Here is a 22,759-nt window from a genome sequence, read left to right as displayed (position 1 = left end):
ATAAAAAAATAAGTGTTTGTATTATATATATATATATATATATATATATATATATACAGTTATATATATATATAACTGTACGTAGTGTAGTTTAACGCTGCAGTATTATTTAGGATAATTAATTTAAAAAAAACACACAGGCGAGTCTGCGCAAACGCGCAGCGCAGAGTACACTAACTAACGCTAACGCTAGTATTCTTCTGTAGATTACGTCCACTGGTGCCTTTGGACTTTTATGTTGCTCCACGCAATTCAATTGGTGTTGGAAGATTTGTTTACCATATTTGGCGAGGTAGCGGCGTGACTCGGACGGGAATTGGACGGCAGCGGCCGTCATTCATAAAACTCTGCCTTCCAGGACTTTACAAACAAATCGTGGGCTCTTGGGAAATGTAGTTCACAGGAGCAATAACGTGGAGCTAAATCGTAGGTTTATGCGCGCCTACTGGAAATGTAAAGCACTGCCTGTGTAGCGTCTCGTGGCTGTTTTTCACTGATGAACTGAGGAGTACAGTCGGGTGTCGCGATCTGATTTACAGTAACCCGGTTCTGTTGTAAACATTACTACCGTGTTTTTTCGGCATACATTTCCCACCACCATTACTGGGAAGCCATTGGCCGCTCTGCGGTGTCAATCAGAGGGCGCTCCTGACACTCGGCTCCTCTACAGTAAATATTTGTGTTTGCTCAGCCGGCTGTAATGGTGGACGGCTGAAAGAGAAAAGAGGAGAAATACAATCTCTAAAAGAATTGCATCCCAGGCGAACACAGCGCTGCCCGCGGCTCGGACCTGAACTCCGGCGAACATGGATGAACTTAAACATCAAGTGATGATAAACCAGTTCGTACTGACAGCTGGATGTGCGGCGGATCAGGCGAAGCAGCTTTTGCAAGCGGCACATTGGCAGTTTGAGGTGGGAGCGCTACTGCTTTACTGTGCCGTGCTTTGACTTGGTTTGGCTATGCCTGTAGTAGTGTTGATGTTTTAGCTAGCTGGCTAACTGTTAGCTAGTCCGGTTAGCGCTGGCGCTCGCTGCCACGGAAACAAGGCTTATAAAGCTAGTTAACCTAGCTAGCTAACTAGTTTTTACTACAGTTTAACTTAATCCTTTTGGACAATGGAACTCTTGTTTCGACTCGCCAGCGTTCTCTGTTAGTTTCATTGTTGTTTATTGTTTTGCCTTTGAGAGTAAATGCTTTTAGCTATAGCTAGCTATAGTTACTACACCCAGTTCGAGAATAGCATTCGCTGGCTACCCTCCGGTTTGAGTTTACTCCAGATTAAATACTATAATCCTTCCCCGTGACACACTGTTCTAGCTTGCAATGGCTATTATGCAATAAAACGGCTGCCGTTGTCTCTCACTGATTACTTGCTCTGCATACCAGCAAACAGACTCCTCCTAACGCCAGGGACTAGCGAACTACAAATGTTTTTGTTTTGGTTATTGTTTTCTTTTAAAACACTGTTGTGCTCAGGGAAATTTTATACACATTTAATTAAATCACTTTAATTTTAAATTCTGTATTTTGTTGGATTATAAAGATAGCTAAAGCTATATATATATATATATATATATATATATATATATATATATATATATATATATATATATATATATATATGAACAAACAGTGTTTACCTATTTAACGTTATATTATGCCTTTTCTTTCTGTGGTTTCAGACAGCCCTCAGTGCCTTCTTTCAAGAGGCTAATATTCCTTACGGTCACCATCATCAAATGGTGAGTAAGATTGCCGGTGCTAATGTTTTTAGCCTTTCTCAAAATGGTTCCCCATTAGCCGCCGTGTGGGATGATTCTCATTTAGCCACGGCTTGACTGAAGAGAAACCGTCCTGTCCAACTAACAATAACATTGTATACGTCGGCCATGTTACGGAGACACGGGGCTTCCAGAAATAAACACAGGCGGCCCTGTTCACGCTGCTCTCTCTCTCACACACACTGTAGTGAATTCACACAGCTAAAACAGCGGCAGAAGACTCTAATCTCAAGCCTGTCCTTACATACATTTAGCTCTTATTATCACCATAATAAAACTAGGTAAGCTAGCAGCTCGCTCACGCTTAAGTTCAAGGAGCTAATAATAATAATAACAACATTAAAACATTTTAAATGAGTGCAGTGTTTACATTCTAAGGGCGCTCGAGGCTCCATGTGCAGATGGATGTCAAGCATTCATTTTATCATTTTTTTTTTTCTCAGTCCAGCAGTGTGTGCTAGCTAGCTTTGCAGGGCACATGTTCACTGAGGTGGGCTTTGTTTGGAGGCACTGCATCATTCATCAGGCTTCTCGAACAGCTCTCTCACACACATAACATTTACAAACTGCTTCTGCTAATGGCTATTGTAATAGAGTTCACAGCAGTGATGTACAATGGCACACAAAATAATAATATTGGAACTGATACTGACACAATTATTTCAGTAATTTGCAGGATGCACAATCATATCAGAAGCTTGTTGGTAGGATAACCACCAGCTAAGATTTTAAACCCTATTTCATAATGTATTTATTTTATATATATATATATATATATATATATTCTATGTTCTGATTGGCTGCTGGCTCAAAAGAATGTGGTCGGCTAAATAGACAGTAATATACAAAAGATCACTTGTGAAATCAGAGAAACAGTATATTTAAATACAAAAATTGTGCAGCATGATTTTTTTTTTTTTTTTTTTAAATGAGGGAGGTTAAAACATCTTCAGCATCTTTAGACTCCAGCACATCTTTATGCATGCAGTACTGGATGGTCGTAAATCAAGTGGTTGAAGCTTTTAAAGCCATAGTCTTTTTAAAAACCTTTTTCTTTAATATGTGTTACTACTGACACAGCCTTACTTAGCTTTACCTAAAGCCAATATGCTATTTTAGGTCTAAGGCTTTTATTAAGCTGTGAGTATCCGCTATCTAAGGGCAGCTATAGACCCTCATTTAAAGTTGAATGCTGAACAGCTTGTCTAGCATTGCACAATTTGGCTCTATTCAGTTGATGGTACATAAGGCACAGGCCCACAGTTGCTGCCTGGTAGCCAACCCCCTCCAGCTTATCAGCGTTGCTTAGCTATACAGTCCTAATCCACTTTGCTCCAGAATTTCTGCAGCACTGACACACTTATTCTGATTGACAGAACTGTGGCTGCAAGTGGTCCCTGAAGTCACTTTGGCCTTAAGTACATACAAGAGACGCTGCAGGACTGAAGAATTGTAGACGTACTTCTGTGTTATCTGACATAGTTTTGCATTATATTTGTGAAGTTGTGAAGTGCTGATAAAATACTCCTGATGAGTGTCAACACAAAAATAGATTCTAACCTACAAATGCTGATAAAATATACAGGGAACCGATGTTTAGTCTGCTGCTGGCCTTGTGACTTTCATTTTTTTAAAATGGGAAGTAAACTACCTAAATGTTAAGCAACCATGTCATTGATCATGTTTTGTGAATATTATCAACATCAACATGATTTGTCGTTACGAGATTTTAACAAAAGTTTAAAGTGTATACTAATTATTTTTTTTATTGTACAACATTATATTTTAATTATTATTATATATATATATTATATATATATATATATATATATATATATATTAGAATAAAAGTGGAGCATAGTTGAAGAATAATAAGAGTTTGGTACAGGGCAACCAATGGACCTTAAACACTGTTGTATGTTCATTAAAAGAAAAAAAACTGATATTACTAAAATAGATCTGATAAATCGGCCAGTTCTAAAACTGTTAGGTAACTGTACTGACCAAATCAATTTCCCCCAACATTGACATACATACACATACATACACCAACCTTTTTACTCCAATGCTGGAGCAGACAGCAGCCACTTTCTGAGAATATGGTGCTTTTGCTAGTTTTGTAGCCCTTTTTGTGAGACAGCATTACCCAATATGTGCTTTAGTAAAACTGAAAGCAGTGTTTCACCTCCAGACTCCAGCTGGATATCGCACAATAGGCAAACTTGGGTTGACACATGAAATAGGCTTAATGACTGGCTAGGTCTTAGGCCTGATTTGTGAAGAGGGAGTGGAATTTTGGGTGCAAGAAAGTGAAATCCAGGGAATTGCGCAAATTATAATGTAGGCTAAAAGCTTACCCTAGCCTATCAGTTTTACCATTTACCATCTCTTCACCTAGTAAATCACACACCACAGAAGAGGATGTCACCACTGTCTAGTATCAAATTTTTTTTTTTTAATGTGTTTTTAAAATGTTAACAAAAACAAAGCTTTTGAATGGCATATAGCGTTATGCTATGTTGTGTGCTATGCTTCTTTGAGCTGTTGCAGTGCTGTAAATTGGCTAATCAGAGTAGAGCTTAACAAATGACTCCAAATGACAACAATAAAATATAATCAGTTAAATTCATTTGGAAGCAAAATCGCAAAGTTTAAAAAATGGCTCTGTTAAACTGCAACCGATTATTTCTCACCCTTATGGAAATCACATAATTAATATTCACAACTTACATACTCAATAACTGCATTTTTTTAATCCTTCCAGAACTGATTTTTAGCACAGTATTTTACAACGGGAAGGAAATAGAGCATATCTAAGGGGTGGGTGAGACAGCTCTAAAATAATAACACAATATTTCAGGGCATTTTTCAACAATATTCTTTGTGATGTGACAAAACACTGAAAAATATTTAATAAATTTTAAGAATATACTACTGCTATAATACATTTAAGCTTATATTCTATACAAAAAACATTTAGTAGAAACAACCTAAAAACATTAGACTAATAACAATAATTTACTAGGACAAGATAATATTTTACTTGTACTGTAATGCAATGTGACGTAAAAATATATTCAGCATTATTTTAAACTGCAAACATAAACAATTTCACCAAAAATACTCTTAAAGCTTTACATTGAATTTTGCTTAGCATTTAAAAAATGATGATGATATCTTTGTGTTTAAGCCCTAACCAGAACTTTTTCTCAGACATCTTGGACATCTTTCGTTACAGCTCATTTTGCAGTTACAGTTAGTCTGATAGTGAACTGCTTCATTATTCATTGAGATTGGACGTCTTGAAGTGGGTTGAGTTGCATGCTGGAAGGAATATTAAGCACAGCTAAGACGAAGGTGAAATGTGTCCACTGCTGGCCATGTCACCTCACAGCTCCTTCAGTACACACACACAGACAGACAGACTGCTGCGACCTCAAACAGGAAGTTTGGCCACAGCCGCCTGTAAAATATACTCTTTCATGCTTTTCTCTGGGAATGGGCTCATAAAGTACAGTTTTAAGAGCCTGGATGGAGATTCACCTGTCCATGTTCATTCTTGAAGATATAAGTAATATAATTGACCTTATTATTAAGACAGAATGACCTGATTCAGTAAAAATGTAATTATTTATTTAGTTAAGAATGAATATTCAAATACACACACACAAATTGTAAAGATTGTGTGGGTGCTTACTGTTATCACTGGGTATTAATTGGTTTATTGCACACAACTTTACCTAGATTAACCATTTGAGTTGTACAGGCAATTGTGCACCCGGCGTAGTAATACATAGATGGGTAATTTTAGGGTGATAGCCAAACAAATATTCTTCACCACAGGTGATGGAAGCTAATCAAATGTGTAGGATAAAGAATATGGTGAATGTGGTGAAGAATATTGTTTTTCAAATTCAGTGAAACGGACACCAATGAATATATATAATTCTTGGTATTTGCTTATTTAGGATTAGCAGTATTGACATTTTAACAGATTGTGTTACGTTTCTCCAGTCGCTAACCAATCATATCTGAAGAGAAACAAGTGTTCTTTTTTTTTTGTAAAAAAAAAAAAAAAAAAAGACAAAAGATGTTAACAGGCTGTGTTCCTGGCAGGCTGGGTAAAGGAACTGGAGGGTGGAGGAGGGGTGGTGACGGTTCTGGTAACTTTAAACATGTGGTTTGTTTCTGGTGTGGCCAAGAGCTTGAAGCTCCAGCTTGCAGAAACAGATGATACACATGAGGTCAAAGTTTGTCTGTTCAAGGCCTAGTCCAGCTGGAATAGACTGACCCAGGAAAATGGAACTCAGCAGAGGTCAAAGTAACCAGTTGGCTGAATATCTTCTTGTATTAATGAAAGACTGAGCGCATGTGAAGATGTGTCTTGCGGAGACTTGCAATTGGGGAAATGGAAAAAGCAGAGTGTGTGATGGATTAGTGCAGCCTGACGTCAGGAACATGTTGAGAAGTGTAGAATTACTGCTCGAAATAGATAGTTACTTTTATGGCAGTATCATAGGAAAAGTACATGGTGGCATTATTGCTGCAAAATACAGTAAAAGATTTTTAAAAGATTTTTACTTAAGAATGTTATATTAGTATCATATCAGTTTTATATAGTGATAAATACAAATAAATCAAATATTTATTGTTAATTAGCTGTTTGATGTGTATCTGGTTTGTATTTGGTTAATCAGTGCTGCATGTATTCAGGTCTGTTTTTGCTGTTGCAATTAACAATATTTTCATTTTAAAGAAGATTTTGTGCAGTGATATGATAATTTGACAGTAAAGCTTGTACACCCTTTTAAACAATATTAGGATTATTCAGAATTGCATGTGAAATTAAATTATTTTTAATATCCTAAATAAAAAACAGAAAATACAACAGCTGTTTTCAAAACAATGTTGTCATTCATGTTAATAGGCTTTTCAGACGTGTGCTTAAACCTTTTGCACTAGTGTGTCACACTTTTTAATGAGTGCACAATTTTTGACCAAATCTTATTTAACACCACAGTTTTACAGGTTCACTTTTTTCATTACTGCCTAAAAAGACAATATTGACTTGTAAATTAAGTAATTAATATAGTCAACATTGTTCTGTATTTGAAGCTTAATTCTACAAGAAAAGTAACTTGCTGAAAAAGTGGTGCTTAAAGTGCTTCATGAAGCTAAAATTCATCTCAAGATAAAAATAAAATAAAAAGAAAAACGCTTGAAATTAAACATCTCATGGCTCAATGTCTTATGGTCTATTCTCCATTGCAGTTGAATGCCCCTTAGTTAATGGCTAACTGGTGATGCTAACAGAAATTTAGAGCTAAATAATTGCTTATTTTAATAACAGATGGACGGCACCGCACTGGTTAGATTTAATAGGTTCTGTAGTTTGAAATGATATGTGGATTATGGCTATAGTTCACTTGAGTCTTGAGTTATTGACCTCGGAACACCAGAATGCAGCTGTCAACCCAATGCTAGCTAAAATACTGCTGGTGTCAATGAAGATGGTCACGATATTTCCGAGTTGAATTAATCACTGTTTTTAATAACAAATGAATTGGACTGTTATGCTTAGTGTGGGGAAGTTCTGTGGTTTGATTCTTTAGTGGTTCTGTGGTGGTTCTTTAGTTATCACCCTCACAACATCGGAGTGCAGCTGTCGGCCCAAGGCTAGCTAGGCTAAACAACTACTGGTGTTAATGGAGATGGATAACAGCTAAATGGAAATGCTGGCTAGATACAGTAAGCTCTGCTGTTTGATATGATATGTGTATTTTATCTGTATGTTACTTCAGTCTTCTGTTAATTTAGCATCAGTATAAGAACACTTCCATGTAGCTTCCGGCTTACATTGGTTACACTCTAGAGTGCTGTGAAATACATAATGGGCAATGGGCAATGGGCAATACTGATGTCAGAACAAGTGTTAAAACAGTCAGCATTTTTTACAGTAAATAAATTAACATAATTATGTAAAAATTTGTACTTTTTGTGACAGGCTTACCACTGGTACCTGTGTTCTAGTTTAAAATACAGTATTTAAGCTACTTGAACATATTGTATTATGGTGTTTTTTAATATATCACAAATGGCTAGAGGTAACAAAACACAGAAGGAAAAAGAAGAAGTCAGGACTGCAAAGAAAGACAATAAAGCATCATTTTGTTTTTCTGTTGGTCCATTCCTCATGAAATGTTGACATATATATGATTTTAGACTGAGGTAAATTGTAGTAAACCATTTGCTTCCGTGCCTGAGGCTTTTGCACGCTACAGTAAATATATCACCACCATTGTAACACAATCATGTTACTCCAAATAGAGATTTTTGCAGAAGAAAAAGAAAAGTTTTTTATTAACAAAAAACACGTCTATATGGCAAATTATGCAATTTAAAAATAATGTTTTGTTAAGGATGATGGCAAGTTTTGCCTCTTCACAGTCAGGACATAGATCAGGTTACAACAGACAGACATCATTCACATTGATCACACAAACACACACACACACATCAATGAGTAACAAAAAACAAACAACTTAGATATAGGAGATAGGATGTAAGGGGAAGAGTGGAGTAGTATCAAATACACATTTAGTTTCAGTCATACAGTTTTTACATTGATACCTCTCCTTCCAAATTACACTGAATAATTTCCTTTTTTCATATTTGGCGGCACTAATTGTAACTATTTACCTTGTAAATTGTACACTTAATTCCTCATGCAAGTCAGATTTTAAGAAGATAGGTCTGGCCTCTAACAATGATGTCAACACCACGTTTAGCAAGGAAAGTGTAAATAGACCAAATACAGTTGTTTTAATGTGACTTTCTGTAATATCTGACATTCGTCTAAACCTGCATCTGCTAAAGAACAATGTTTTTGTGATTTTTTTTCGTCGAACAGCTAGGCTTGCTGTGAAAAGGACATGTTTTTTTTTTTTGTCACTAACAGTTCTTAGACTTGTATCCTTGGTTTCCCCTGAACTTTCTCCTGAATTTTTATGCTTTATATTATTGTAACACTGGATTTAACACTGCTTAAAGACTCAATTTTAAACTTTTGGATTTTACTGTGTATAGCAACTCTGCATACAGAAATGCAGTCACTGTTTTGCACCACATTATAAATATACTGGAACTACTATGTGTTTTTACATCTATTTTGGGATGTTTTGGGTGTTTAGATCATTGAAAATCAAATCACATGTAAGTACTAAAACCGCTGACATTTGTATGGCTATATTATAGACCACGCCATGCTTTTAGGCATGGTGCCCCTGGAGTGGCCATAGAGTATGGCCTTCTGTCGGTAAGTATGCCAGCAGGGCCAGAACCACATCTGAAGAGGTTTGGCCTGCATTTGTGTGAGTGTGTGTTTCTAGTAGCATAGCTTCCCGGAACACAGAGAGCTCGGCAGTGGATGGTTTTGGCTGGCGAAGAGGCTGAGTGTGTAAAGAGCAGATGTGTGAACAAGCAGTGGTGTACAACACACACACAAACACACACACACACATTTCTGCTGCATGTTTTATAGGACCTAGTATTCAGCTTATTCAAGATGAATGGACCAATAGAATTCTTCCGAGAGGACTTGGAATATTTTTTGTGTGTATAAATATATACATACTGTCATGTTAGATGTCATGGGACAAGTATCTGCGAGATATGTGTTATGAGACCTCCTGCGGTGATTTTGGATATATTTTCTGCCACAGTGGCTTGTCTCTACACACAGAGTGTTGTAGTTGTTGCCAGGCACTACCATCATTACCACCCACTGTGCCATCCACTGTGGGCGGTAATGCCTTTTATGTTGTATTCCTGGTATAGACGTTACACTGTGCATTAAGGAATGTTAATGCATGCACAACTTTTAAAATGAATTGTCCCACCCATCTGGCATTTGCTTGAACTCTTGAATAGACCACTTCAGTTTCTGAATCAGTTTCTCTGATTTTGCTGTTTATAAGTATATGGATGAGTAAAATGAACGTTTTTGTTTTATTCTATAAACTACGGACAAAGTTTCTCCCAAATTCCCCCCAAAAAATCATTTAGAGCATTTATTTGCAGAAAATCAGAAATGGCTGAAATAACAAAAAAGATGCAGAGCTTTTAGACCTTGAATAATGCATAGAAAGATTTAAGAGTTCAGAAATCAGTGTTTGATGTTTTTTAAGTTTTTATGCATTTTTTTAAGTTACGTTTTTATGCATTGTGGCATATTCTTCTCCACCAGTCTTACCCACTGCTTTTGGATAACTTTACGCTAGTTCTGACGCATAAATTCAAGCAGTTCAGCTTGGTTTGATGGCTTGTGATCATCCATTTTACAGAGGATTTTAATTTGGTAAAATTAAAGAGACTCATCATTTTGAAGTGGTCTTTTTTTTTTCTAGAGCTCAGTACTATTCTGTTCAGACCTGTACTTTGTGCTGGTGTCAGGTGTGAGTTAGGAGTGTAAGATATTGTACAGTGGTCTGCCATATCGTATTGTGCACAATATCAATAGTATCAAATTATTGATACTCCATGAAAAAACTCCATATTGCCATATTGCAATATGCTGCAAAGCATCTATTTTGAATGTTTTGTTATTTACTGTATTTACATTAATGGTTTGTTTGCCCCTAGCTGCACTTTAGTTCTGTAGTAGATATTTACTTAAGTTTAGATAAGTTTAATTTTGTATAAAAGTATTTTTTTCATATATTGAAGTATTAGGCAGTCCTTTGTGAAGGGATCCGGTTGTCAGTTAAAGATGTTTAGCAAAGAATCCTGGGCACAATCTCCTTCATAATGGTGTAGAAGCACGCAATTGAAAATGTTTTGAGTTTATTATGGTTCTATTCATGTATTGTTGTAATTCAGGGAGAATAATTGATCATAATTGATTCCTTGTAAGTATTGAAATCTCTGAAATGTGTGTCATTATTGTGGACCATGCAGTGATGATTCCTGACTACACTGCATTGACCTTGGGGAATTTTACAGCTTTCTAGTTGAGTATTTTATTCCTGCCACAATAGCGAGGCTCACAGACGCCACTATTAGCCTGCACCAATATAACGTCATGTTCTGGCTTTAGATACGTGTACTGAGTGATTATTTTTTCAACTGTCCATTTAGAAAACCATTCATGCACAAGGAGACAATAGCTAGCCATTGTTTTGCTCTGAAATCCCTGCAGTGTGTCAACAGCCAGGTTAATCATCAAGCTCTGCAGCCAGAGATCATTTACCCACATAAGTGCAAGCAAACACACTTGTGTTTGTTTTTATACTTTGTCAGCACTTGGGGGAATACATATACTTCTTTTTTTATACATGTAGTGTGTGTAAGTATGTGTATATAGAAAAAATACATGTTTTTTTTCAACTAATTAAATATATAGCTTTTACATTCTTTAAAAATGTATTTTAAGGGTTTTTTAATAAGTGTTGTGACAAAACGAGTGGAAGTTGTGTTCTAGATGATTAAAGTTTTTTTGCAAAACCAAAAGGAGGTTAACTATATTAAATCTGATACAACAGCATTTCTGCAAAGTTATCCTCTTAGCTGCTTCATTTTTTTATTATTATTATTTTTTAAATGCAATGAAATCACAATTGCAAAATTCTGGAGAGGACTTAATTTAAAGCAATAGGTACAGGAAGCGGAGATGCATGCAGGCACTTCATGACTGAGCTCTGTAAACGAAAGCTCATAATGCAGTTTTTTTTCCAGTACTACTCTTAATTAAAGCCGTATTGGACCACATAAATACACAGATTATGTGATTGAAATGTACACAGAAAAATCTTCCATTTATTGTAAAAAAAAAACAAATAAATGCAAAGGCTGTTTACCAATAATACCAATGATAACTTTAGTATCCTGGCCCTGTACAGCTTGTTCCTTTCAGCTGGAAAACAGACAAATTGTGAGGAGGTAGTAAACTAATACCATGCATGATAAGTGATGCTGAATGCTTCATTTCATTAAATGTATGCAAAAGAGTGTAAAAATTAGCCTTTTTCTGCTGGCATTATTTATAGCATGGGGTGGAGAGTGTGAGTGTAGACCTGCCACACACACACACACACACACAGCCAGATTGGTTTCTTACTGTCTGATAAGTGTTATTTTTTTTACATCCTCATTTCTGAGCAAATAATCACTTTTCACTTGAAATTAATCTGTAGATCCAAAAGCTCCACCCACCAGTCACTGACTGCACTCTGTTATTCTCGTCTCAATGCAGTTTGTTCCTGCCAGCCTTTCACTCTCTCCTGCAGTCACTGACAAATGCTTGCCTGAGATAAAGCTGAAGAATGAAAGTATGAAATGCGTGAAAATATGATGTATAAATCTTGATGGTTATTCATAATAATCCCATGTGTTGTTTTATTTCAAGAAAAAAATATAAAAAAATATATATATATAAATTTTAATATTGTGGGAGCTTAAGAACAACAACAATTACATGCAATTAAACTGTGAATTAGGGGTGTGCCATATCGTATCATACGCAATAATATCGCCAACATATTTGAATATTGTGATCAAAATTATACCCTGAAATATTGTGCCATATCACCCATCCCTAATTATCACATCAGGCTAAACCTTTTTGTTGTGTTTTCAGCAAAAGAAAAATTCACACTGTTCTCAATTCCCATTATATATCTACTAGAGACTGGTTGTTTCTGTCCAGTATCATTTATTTTTCTTCAGTCCTGGATATATGAAGATATATGGAGATTTTAGAATCATGGCATTCTGGATCCGAATGTCAATGGATCAGTTAGGGGTGTGCCATATCATATTGTATGCAATAATAACATGTAACTCTTATTTTGTTGCAGTAGTGTATTCTTAAAATATTTTAAAAATGTTTTCAGTGTTTTGTCATATCGCCAAGAGTATCATTATCGCAAAAATACCATGCAATCTCATGATATTAGTTTAGGGTCATTTTGCCCAGCTCTACTGTGAATCATTGAGGAATATTTTGAAGATTTTATACATTTACAATTGGGGCAATGTATATTTTTGTAAATAATTGTTTGGACAAATTAATCGTACCGTTACACCCCATAAAACAATACCATAAAATGCATTTCATGAGATATTTGTTGTTACATTTTTTGGTCAGTGATCATTAAAGACTATAATAAAGCTATAGCCATAACAAACTTGGGTCCTAGGTCAAAGGTCTTGTTAAAAGTTATAGTATTTAGGACAAATACTAAAATACACCAAAAACTGCTATGCCAAAACACTGCAGTCCACCATAAATGATCCAATCACAAACCTAATCATTATATCATCTTCAGTTCCCTGTCGTCATCCTAACCTTTGGGCAGATGAGAAAGTGTGTGCGCACTTGTGTGTGTTCTCCTCTCTCCTGGCTGTACGTGAGCCTTCATGAACTGCATGGTCCTCAGTGAGGAGTCTGAAAGCCATCTTCTGTTCTCTGCAGTAAATTCCAGTTAACAGCGGTAAGGAGGGACGCTTTTTGAAAGCTTGTGTGAAAGCCGTTAATCCCGGCCCAGCTCGAAATGGTCATGTAACCCTCCCTGATGGAAACTGCGAAGGGAAATGAGGATGAGTGTGCTGCTTCTCATCTGCCTGCAAGTGTGGACATGACTGTAGCTGCAGCAGAATGAACATATCCAGCAACAATGTTATCCATACAAATTCCAAGGCGTATTAATTATATAGTATACAATGTGATCTGACTGGTGTTGGTAAAGATTAAAAGCACTGTAGCATCAAACCAGCACCTTTTATTAATAATGTGAACATAAATGTTTTATTTTTTTATATTCAGAAATCATCATCAACATGGGCAGTGTTTTAAACATGGCATTTAATCATAGGAAATTGTCTTAATTGCTCACAGACTGGATAGTGATTGTGTTTTAACAAAGCTGTAATTTACATGTATTAATTAATGCTGCTCTGAAATCCGAACTTAAAGCCACATTATGTAGCATTTTACTTTACAATAGCAGCTTTAAAATCATGTTAACGCTTTGCAGACCTGTAAAAACTTTCTAATGTTTCTTATATTAATTCATAATGCTGCTTTAAGACCCCAGTATACCTAATTAATAATAATAATAGGATGATAAATAATAAAATAAAGATGGTGAACAGGGTTTCCCCACAGCGCTGTATAGTTAGGGTGGCCACCTTTACAACAAACGCTTTGCACTATAACTTATTGTATAATAACATATAATACTAATTCTGCTTAAAACATAAGCATGTAGCACATGTTAACACATTGTTTACTCTCTTTGCAATATTTTGTGACTTCTCCTGTAAATGTATGGATCTTAAGAATGTCTATGAATAGCCTGTTAGCTTGCTAGCCTTTTATCTGCTCAATCACCTCATCATCTTGCTGTAGGTAAAGCGCCGAATACAGAACTGTTACAAAGACCAGTTAGAGCCTGTTAACAGCAACTAGTGATGCTCAGCTGCCAGTTTTCCTGATGGTTTCTTTTTTTTTTAGGCATTGTTTTTAGCGTTAGCAACAAGCTTTCCACACAGTGAAATTATATTATACTGGAGGGTGTACAACTTTGTGTGTGTTAAGATCAATATTTAGACCCTTAATCATTTCCTAAAAAACACTTTATTTGACATTAAATGTTATTCATCTATGATTTTTTTTTTCAAAGAATCAGTGTTGTGGAATAGGAATCTGGATTCATCAGTGGATCTAAGCCTTAATAGCAGAAACCCAGTCTGAAATTTTGCAACAACCTACATCTCTGGGGGAAAAAAAAATAAGAGACCATTTAAAAATTAAGAGTTTTTTTTATTTTACCAAATTGAAAACCTCTGGAATATAATCAAGACTAAGATGGATGATTACAAGCCATCAAAACAAACTAAACTGCTTAATTTTTGCAGCAGGAGGGGCATAAAGTTATCCAAAAGCAGACTACTAAGACTAGTGGAGGAGAGCATGCCAAGAAGCGATTAAAAACCAGGGTTATTCCACTAAATATTGATGTCTGAACTCTTTAAACTTTATGAATATGAACTTGTTTTCTTTGCATTATTTGAGGTCTAAAAGCTCTTTTTTTTATTTTTTTTTATTTGGGAGAAAGGTTTTCCGTAGAAAAAAAACAATGTTCATTTTACTGAAACATATACCTATAAATAGCACAATCAGAGAAACTAATTCAGAAACTGAAGTGGTCTCTCTATTTTTTTCAAATCTGAATAATGTCACTTAAAAACAGAGCACCTTCTAAAAGGTTTCAGAATCCATGATGTAAGGAATTTAACAGTCACAATAAGCCTCATGTGAACTGCAAAAACAGCAGTCTTGTATGTTTACTCTCACTCATCACACACGTGATGCTCCAAATAAAATATTGGCCCTTTTCCATGGCTGTCTGTTCAACATCAGAACACAGGCACGTACTGTAACTGCAGTTCAGATCATACGACAAAGATCCTCAGGCAGAATATCTACAATGTACGACCAAATCGACATTCCGCTCGGGTCACCCTTAAGCACCTTCTGTTTTTTTTGTCTGAAAAATGGGTCACGCAAACAAAACAAGCCCTCAGCCTAATAGCAGCAATGCTATGCTTTAACAGGCATGACTAAAAGGCATGTTTCTCCTCATTTGCATTTTGCTATTCACAACTGCCATCCATTTATAGCAGCATGTTACTTGAATTGGTTTAAAATAGGCTGTTTTTGGAGCAGGTCATGTGTTCATAAGTTCCAAGGGTTTCAATATGACCAGGATTTAAAACTCAGGATTCAAAATATGTGATATTTGTCTGCTGCAGCATTATAATTTCACTCTGCAGAATGGTATCCATGGTTCACTGTGTTGCTAATGCATTTCATCTTGTTAGTTGTTGTGTTTGCTATACATGGCATAGTCCCTGAAGTCAGCTAAAGGCAGCTAATCTGCTCTGTTAAAGCATTTTAAACAGCTCACCAGATTTTTGCTGTAGTAAATATATATTATATTCTCTCTTGCAAAACTCTTTTTGCTGCCCTGTACAAAACTCCTTAATTAGACACTGTGAAATGTGTTGGTTATATTCATGATTTTCACGAAAATTATATTTATTGTATAGAAGGATACCAAGGTTTCTTAATGTGAGCATGTTGCCAAGAATATGTAGGGCCCTATGATTTGCGCTATGCATAGAAAACAGACGGAATTGGGGAATAAACACAGAATTTGGATATAAATGCAAACAAACAAATTAAAAAAACATTATTAACTGCAAAAGTTAGTATCTATGTGGTATGTAAAAAAATAAGTAAATAAATAAATAACGAGGAACATCTATTTTTTCTTAGCATTCACAGGTAAATTTATTACACTTCATGTTGATTGATAAGCACTGAAGCTAACTGAGTGCTACCTCTGAGAATCTACAGAATCTACGATACTAAGGATATTTATTTGAAAAAGAAAATTGCTGCAATCAGACAATTTAAGTTACAAATTGCAGGGCTACTGGAGCCCTGAGAGAGCACAGTTAGCATTGCTCTCTCAGAGGTGGGCAGATGACGCTCTCTCCTCACATCACTCCAAAGGGTGATGTTGATCAGCACAAGGCATCTGTGAGCTGATGTATCGGAACTGAGTCGCTGCGCTTTCCTCCGAGCGCTCTGTGATGCTACTCAGCAATGCTGCATCAGCAGCAATTCAAAAAGAAGCAGTGGCTGACTTATGTATCGGAGGAGGCATGTGCTAGTCTTCACCCTCCTGGTGTTGTGGCATCGCTAGTGATAGGGGGAGTTCTAATGAGTAGGTTGGGTAATTGGCCATGTAAATTGGGGAGTAAATGGGCAAAAATTTATGGAAATGTATTGGTTAAAAAAAGTGTAGAAACCTTGCTAATTACATCACCTATTGACCAGATCATACCAATCTGATAAAGAGATATCAATATCAATATATCAGTAACCCAAAAATGTATTCATGATAATTCAGCATAACAATACTCTCAACTCAACCCAAGTAGACGTATACAAGCGTCCCACACCAGCTGCTTTTATTTGTTCTCGGTGTAAATGTTGAGAGTCTGTTGAGATTTTGTTTGGATGACGGGTAACATGCGCTGACCTCCAGCCTTGAAATGATGCAACAAGATGGCATTTGTTTACACATTCCTCGTCCACTCAGCCTCAGCAGAGCATCAGCGGCACAAAGCTCCAGTTGCACAGGAAATGTGTCCGAATTGTCCTCTGCTTTAGTGCTGAAGCTGATCTGGAGGCCGTCGGGAGAGAGTATGGTTTACCACAGTGTGGAGAAACGGAACCAGAGACTGAGAGAGAGGGAAAGATGTAAACAAGTGATGTTTAGAACACTTGTTGAAAGTAGGATCTATGTTTGAGAATGGGATTTAATAAAGCAGAACAGAGCTCCGGCACAGTAGGACTAGTCTTAAATCTGACCTCTTTTCTCATCAAGAGATCCATCCTCTGTCTTCACAACCAAAATATTTCCATAGCAACACAGCTGTGGGCTGCTATGTGTTTGTTATGTACACCACACCTCCGAAGAGCAGTCTGTCATTCCATATGAATAGCGGAGGATCCCGAGATGCTTCTGCTTTTGCTGGAAAGGCAATGGAACATTTGCCTTATGGTATTGTTAAATGCACGCAGCATTTGTAGCCTTGCTTTTTACTAGCGTTGCACTAAATATTAGGCAACCAAAATTATTCTTTTATTATTTTTGGTTAGACAAGCACTGTCAGGAAAAATTGACTGAAACCAAAAAAATATTTCACCTTTATTATATGAAATAAAACATACAAAGCAGCATACAAAGCTACGATTACAAATCTACAATTTAATTGCAAAATATTTATTGAACACTTTGCATTTTTAACATGCCAGCAGACATGTTAAACAACAAACCACAATACATTTACCTCAGCTGTGCTATTTTAATCATGAATATACTTGACCAGCGCTAGCCTAGTCATAAATATACCTCAGTAGTGCTACTACAGAAGTCACATGTGAGTAATATTTACACAGAGAAATGCAGCCAGACTTTTCGAAAACAAACAGATGGTAGGGTGAAGTAAGCTTAACTAACATTATTATTAAACTATCTCAGTACAGCTTCTATCTTTTGGATAGGAAAACAACTGGAAAACAAGACTTGGACCAGTTCTTGAGTTCTTGAACCAGTTTCGTTCTGGCTTATAAGAATCGTGGTGCTTTTCAGCAAACCAGCCCTTATTAGTGGAACCGTCAAAACATCACATCATAAGTCATCAACAGTGGGCATTGCACAGGGGTGATGCAGACAGACACACCCACAGATGTTGTCATGGTTCATGCTGAATAACCTAGAATTTTTCGGTTCCTGCTGCGTACGAATGTTCCTGGTTCCGGAACCTACTTTTTCTGGTGGAAATGTGGCGAACCGGTTACAAATTAGGTTTACAAACCAAAATGGTGCCGGTTTCCCTTTGAGAACCCACTAAACTTACTACAGATGGGGCCAACAACTCCAGGCCCCTGGAGCTAAGTGGAACGCACACTGCTTGCTGCATGACTTTGCTTTACCCATACGTTTTTCAAGCCACACTATTGAGAAGTACCCATGCACCTCCAGGCAGTGGGCATCCAGGGTAGCACTCAGATTCATGAATATCGCAGTCTATTCGAGACTTTTGACCGGCGATAAAGGGGGCAATTGTGGTCGTTGTGTGCCGATACTCTTTCAGGCTGGTCGATAAGTGGCGCAGGCTGGGGCAATCGGAGTTTGCTGACAGCATGGGGGCCGGCTGTGACTGAGCTCGGCAGATGTGGCCTCAGCAGTAAGATAATATGGAGACGTTTCACATAGCTATGCAGGGCCAGCGGAAGGGCACACCAGGAAGCGTGTGAGGAACGCACAAATCGTGAATGCCCTGCACAGGGCGAGCTATACTGGGTGCAAATAATAAATAAATAAATGAAAGAAAGAATGCCGAAGTGCTGCATCACACGACGCATCTCTATTTTTGCTCGCAGTGTTTACATCTGGAACACAATGACTGGAACGGATCTGGAAATGGCTAAGTGATTGTTTATGGGCATGCTGGCAATCATTTGCAGCTTAGCAGACTTAGCTTAACGACCTGCGAGATGATGTTTGTTTTGATGTTGGCAAAGATGATGGTGATCACAATGATGATGATGATCTGCAAGCATTGTGGCCTCAAGGCATTGTGGGATTGTGCAAGAGCTCCCATGAGGGCCATTGTGGACCTCAGCAAGTGAGAGATTTGTGGTGAGAGGAGAGCCAGTACAAAGAGGACAATGGAGTCGGGGTCAGAGAGGTGCAGAATAGTTGGAAGGCAGACTGCACCATGCCAGGGCACAGACGAGAAACAGGAAATAGTACTGCTAGCAGAGCATCATTCCAAACAAACAGAGGGAACAGTGTAGGAAGGGAGGGAATGTCGGCATGATCTTCAGGGATAGCCCAGCTGATCCCGATTGGGCTCAGTGTTTTTAATAGTTTTGATGTTTTGTACAAGTATTTTACCTTTGTATTGTTTAGGGATGCACCGAATTAGCAATTGTGGGCCATAAATAATAAAAGATTATAGCAGCATAATCTTGTACTCCAGAATCACTCTACACATTCTGCTATTCTGTAGTTCCAGTTTAGTATAGGGAACTTCACAGCCACAACTGCCCCTGGTATATAATTATGCTTCATATTCAGTCAATAGCACAGCCGGTTCAGAGTGGCTGTTCCGCAGAATGTATGTTGGCAACCATTCAGTCATTAATCCTGCTTAGCTGCTACTGCTCTGCAGTGTGTGAATAAAATTGACACTAAATAAAATAATTTGAAATCCTAATGTTTTGATGATTTTAATCTTTGTTTTAGTGTTTGTGGGTGTTCCATCTTATCAGTTCAATATTGACATAACGTGCATCATAAATGCATGTATCAGAACCGAGTCGCTGCGCTTTCCTCCGAGTGCGCTGTGATGCTACGCGGCAATGGCGCAACAGCAGCAGTTCATAAAGAAGGTGTGGCTGGCTTCACATGTATCAGAGGAGGCATGTGCTAGTCTTCACCCTCCTGGTGTTGGAGCATCACTAGTGATGGGGGAGTCCTAATAAGTGGGTTGAGTAATTGGCTGTGTAAATTGGGGAAAAAAATTGATCAAAATAAATTAAATAAAAAAATTAATTAAAAATAAATCTGGGTTAGTAGAAATGGATCAATAAATCAATAAATACAACTTAAAAGTTGAATCCTGTTTGTAGTGCTGTTGTTTTATCTTCCTGTATCAGTGTGTCTGACCGTGTACTCATCCTCTCTGCAGATGTGTACTCCAGCCAACACGCCTGCGACTCCTCCCAACTTCCCCGACGCCCTCACCATGTTCTCCCGTCTCAAGGCCTCGGAAAGCTTCAACAGCAGCAGCCCTAGCATGGCCTCCATGGCCACTTCACCTCCTCCACCTCCGGTCAGCTGGGGAATGACCCCGCCCATGGCCAGCCAACAGGGACTATGGACTCAGGGGCCTCCGGCCACACAAACCCACCCTCCCCCGGGCTGGCCATCCACTGTCAACCAGCAAGCAGCCGCCGAACAGAAAGCCAGCGTGGCCATGGAGGCCGAAAGATGAGGAGCTGGACTGTGCGGCCCCTAAGCCCCAGGGGTGGTTGGGGTGTGGAGGGGGTTGGGTAGAAATGCAAGGGTTCGGGGTAAGGTTAAGGAAGGGGGTACTGTGCCAGGGAAAAGGGTATTGTGGGTGGGTGGGTGAGTGGGTGGTTTTGGGGCAGGGGGGCAATTGCTTTAGTCTTTCACCTTGAACAGGAGGTGGGAGAGGTAGAGCATCTTAACCAAGAATAAACCAAGCAACATGGACAATTCAGAAGTGGTGAGGTAGAGAAAAGCCAACACAAAGGTAATAAGAAAAAACTAGAGAAACGCACATTGTATTAAAGAAAGCAACTGAGTTTTTCTCTCTCTTTTTGGTTGTTCTTTTCGTTTTTCTTTAATAGATAAATACAAACGGGACTATGATCGTCAGGCCCAAGGATTATTTCTGCTATTCCCTGAAAGATGGACACTATACTCCTAAGGCAGCAACTACTTTCTTCACATTTTCTTTCAAGTTTTTCCATCTGGTGTCTTTTCTGTACTCAGATCATTATATGAATTGACGTTGCATGAGGATTGGAGATATGTTATCACAGTTTTATTTTATTTTTCGTTCCCTTTATACTGAAATAGTATTCATCACATGCGTTCATATGTATGGTGTGTGTGTGGCATTCCCGCACACACACACACACAAACACACAGCAGCTCTTTGGATGTCTTTGGACATTTGGACGTTTTCCTTTCTGTGTACTTGGATACTGGGACTCTGGACTCTTCGTACCTCACTGGTCACATGACTCTTTCCTCAGCCAATCAGGGAATCTCAGTAGTTGAATGCAGATAGTTTTTGTAAAGCCGGATGTGACGTCGGGCATCGCCCCCATTTCAGACTACTGTTCTTCATGCAGTAACACAATGAATGATGTTCTCGAAGCTCTGTCAGGCTAGCCACATGCTAGTTCCATCTGAACCCTTCTGGGTTTCCCACAATGACCAACAGATATTCTGAAATCATGGTTGACAGTTTGAAAAACTGATTGAAAAATGTTTGTTTTAATGGGGTGGGTGAGTGGGTGGGTGGTATGGTTGTTCTAGACTGTTGTTTCTCAGCTGGGAAACTCTAAAACTTCTTAAAATCTACATCCAACCAGACTACTATATGACGTTTGTAAGCAGACTTGCCACTTTGCATGATGTATTCATATATAAATATATATCATATTTTGTAGTTTCTTGCTTTTTTGGGAAAGGGGGGAATTCTACATGAGCTCCTTGTTTTGCAATCTGATGCATTGTCTTTTTGGAAGTCTTGTCTTTTCCTCCTCTGGGTGCATCAGAGAGAGGAGGGAGAGAAAGAAAAAGCTAGAGAGAGCTCAAATAGAGCAGGGAAGAGAGAAAGTGAGGATGGTTAATGTCACAATTCAAATTCAGGGTAGGTCTCGTCCACTTTTCTATCGTCGGTTTATTTAAAAAGGATAAAATGAGAAAACAAAATGTTTTTAATGTTGATTTGATTTGTGTCTCTTTAGGATGAACGCAAGTGAATAATTCATTTTCATGAACTGATTACCAATAACTCATCTTGAATTTGACAGTGTTTGGGATTTTCTTTTCTTTCATTTTTTCCCTCCCCATTTTCACCAGTTTTCTAATCAAAACTTGTCTTTCGGGATCACGTGCTCCTAAACGGATTTTCATGTATGTTTTCCCCTGTATGACTGTATTGATACCATTCCCACAATATTTGTGGACTACCTGATAATTAACTTATCATTGTTTGTGTTCCTAAATAAATATTGTATGTCCTATGCTGGTGTTTGTTTTTGTTGTCGTCACAATAACCATTATTTTCCACAAGACATTCTAAGCATTCTAGGAATCCTGATTACATGATTGGCTACTTTCTACTTTCTTTCTGTTCGTTCTACAATAAGCCCTACTGCTGCATAGTCATCGGTAACCCATTGGTAATATCTGAGCTTCCAGACCTCAAATAATGCAAAGAAAACAAGAAACAGAATTCAATGTTTGGTGGAATAACCCTGGTTTTAATCACAGTTTTAATGCATCTTGGCATTTTCACCTCCACAAGTCTTACACACTGCTTTTGGATAATTTTATGCCACTCCTGGTGCAATAATTCAAGCAGTTCAGCTTAGTCTGATGGTTTGTTATTATCCATCTTCCTCTTGATTATATTCCAGAGGTTTGCAATTTGGTAAAATTAAAGAAACTTGTCATTTTTAAGTGGTCTCTTAATTTTTTCCAGAGCTGTACATTTGTTAAATATTTGCAAAAATAATTGCAGCCAAATGGAAGTGTACAATTTAAATTCTATTTGGAGAAAAGATAAAG

The 22,759-nt window shown here is 37.7% G+C and overlaps 1 protein-coding gene across 1 annotated transcript; it reads left to right on the top strand.

The window, feature by feature from the left end:
- Positions 1–281: 281 nt before the first annotated feature.
- On the top strand, positions 282–20,518 carry ubald1a (UBA-like domain containing 1a). The gene is made up of 3 exons (XM_049464890.1): positions 282–914; positions 1,686–1,745; positions 20,118–20,518. Exons 1-3 carry the CDS (start codon positions 807–809, stop codon positions 20,421–20,423), a joined length of 474 nt encoding a protein of 157 aa, XP_049320847.1. The 5' UTR covers positions 282–806; the 3' UTR covers positions 20,424–20,518.
- The last annotated feature ends 2,241 nt before the right edge of the window (positions 20,519–22,759 follow it).

This window comes from Astyanax mexicanus, chromosome 15, assembly GCF_023375975.1.
Source record: "Astyanax mexicanus isolate ESR-SI-001 chromosome 15, AstMex3_surface, whole genome shotgun sequence".
Classification (NCBI taxonomy): Eukaryota; Metazoa; Chordata; class Actinopteri; order Characiformes; family Acestrorhamphidae; genus Astyanax; species Astyanax mexicanus.
The sequence above is the reverse complement of the archived record's forward strand: the minus strand, read 5'-3'. Positions and strand labels throughout refer to the sequence as shown.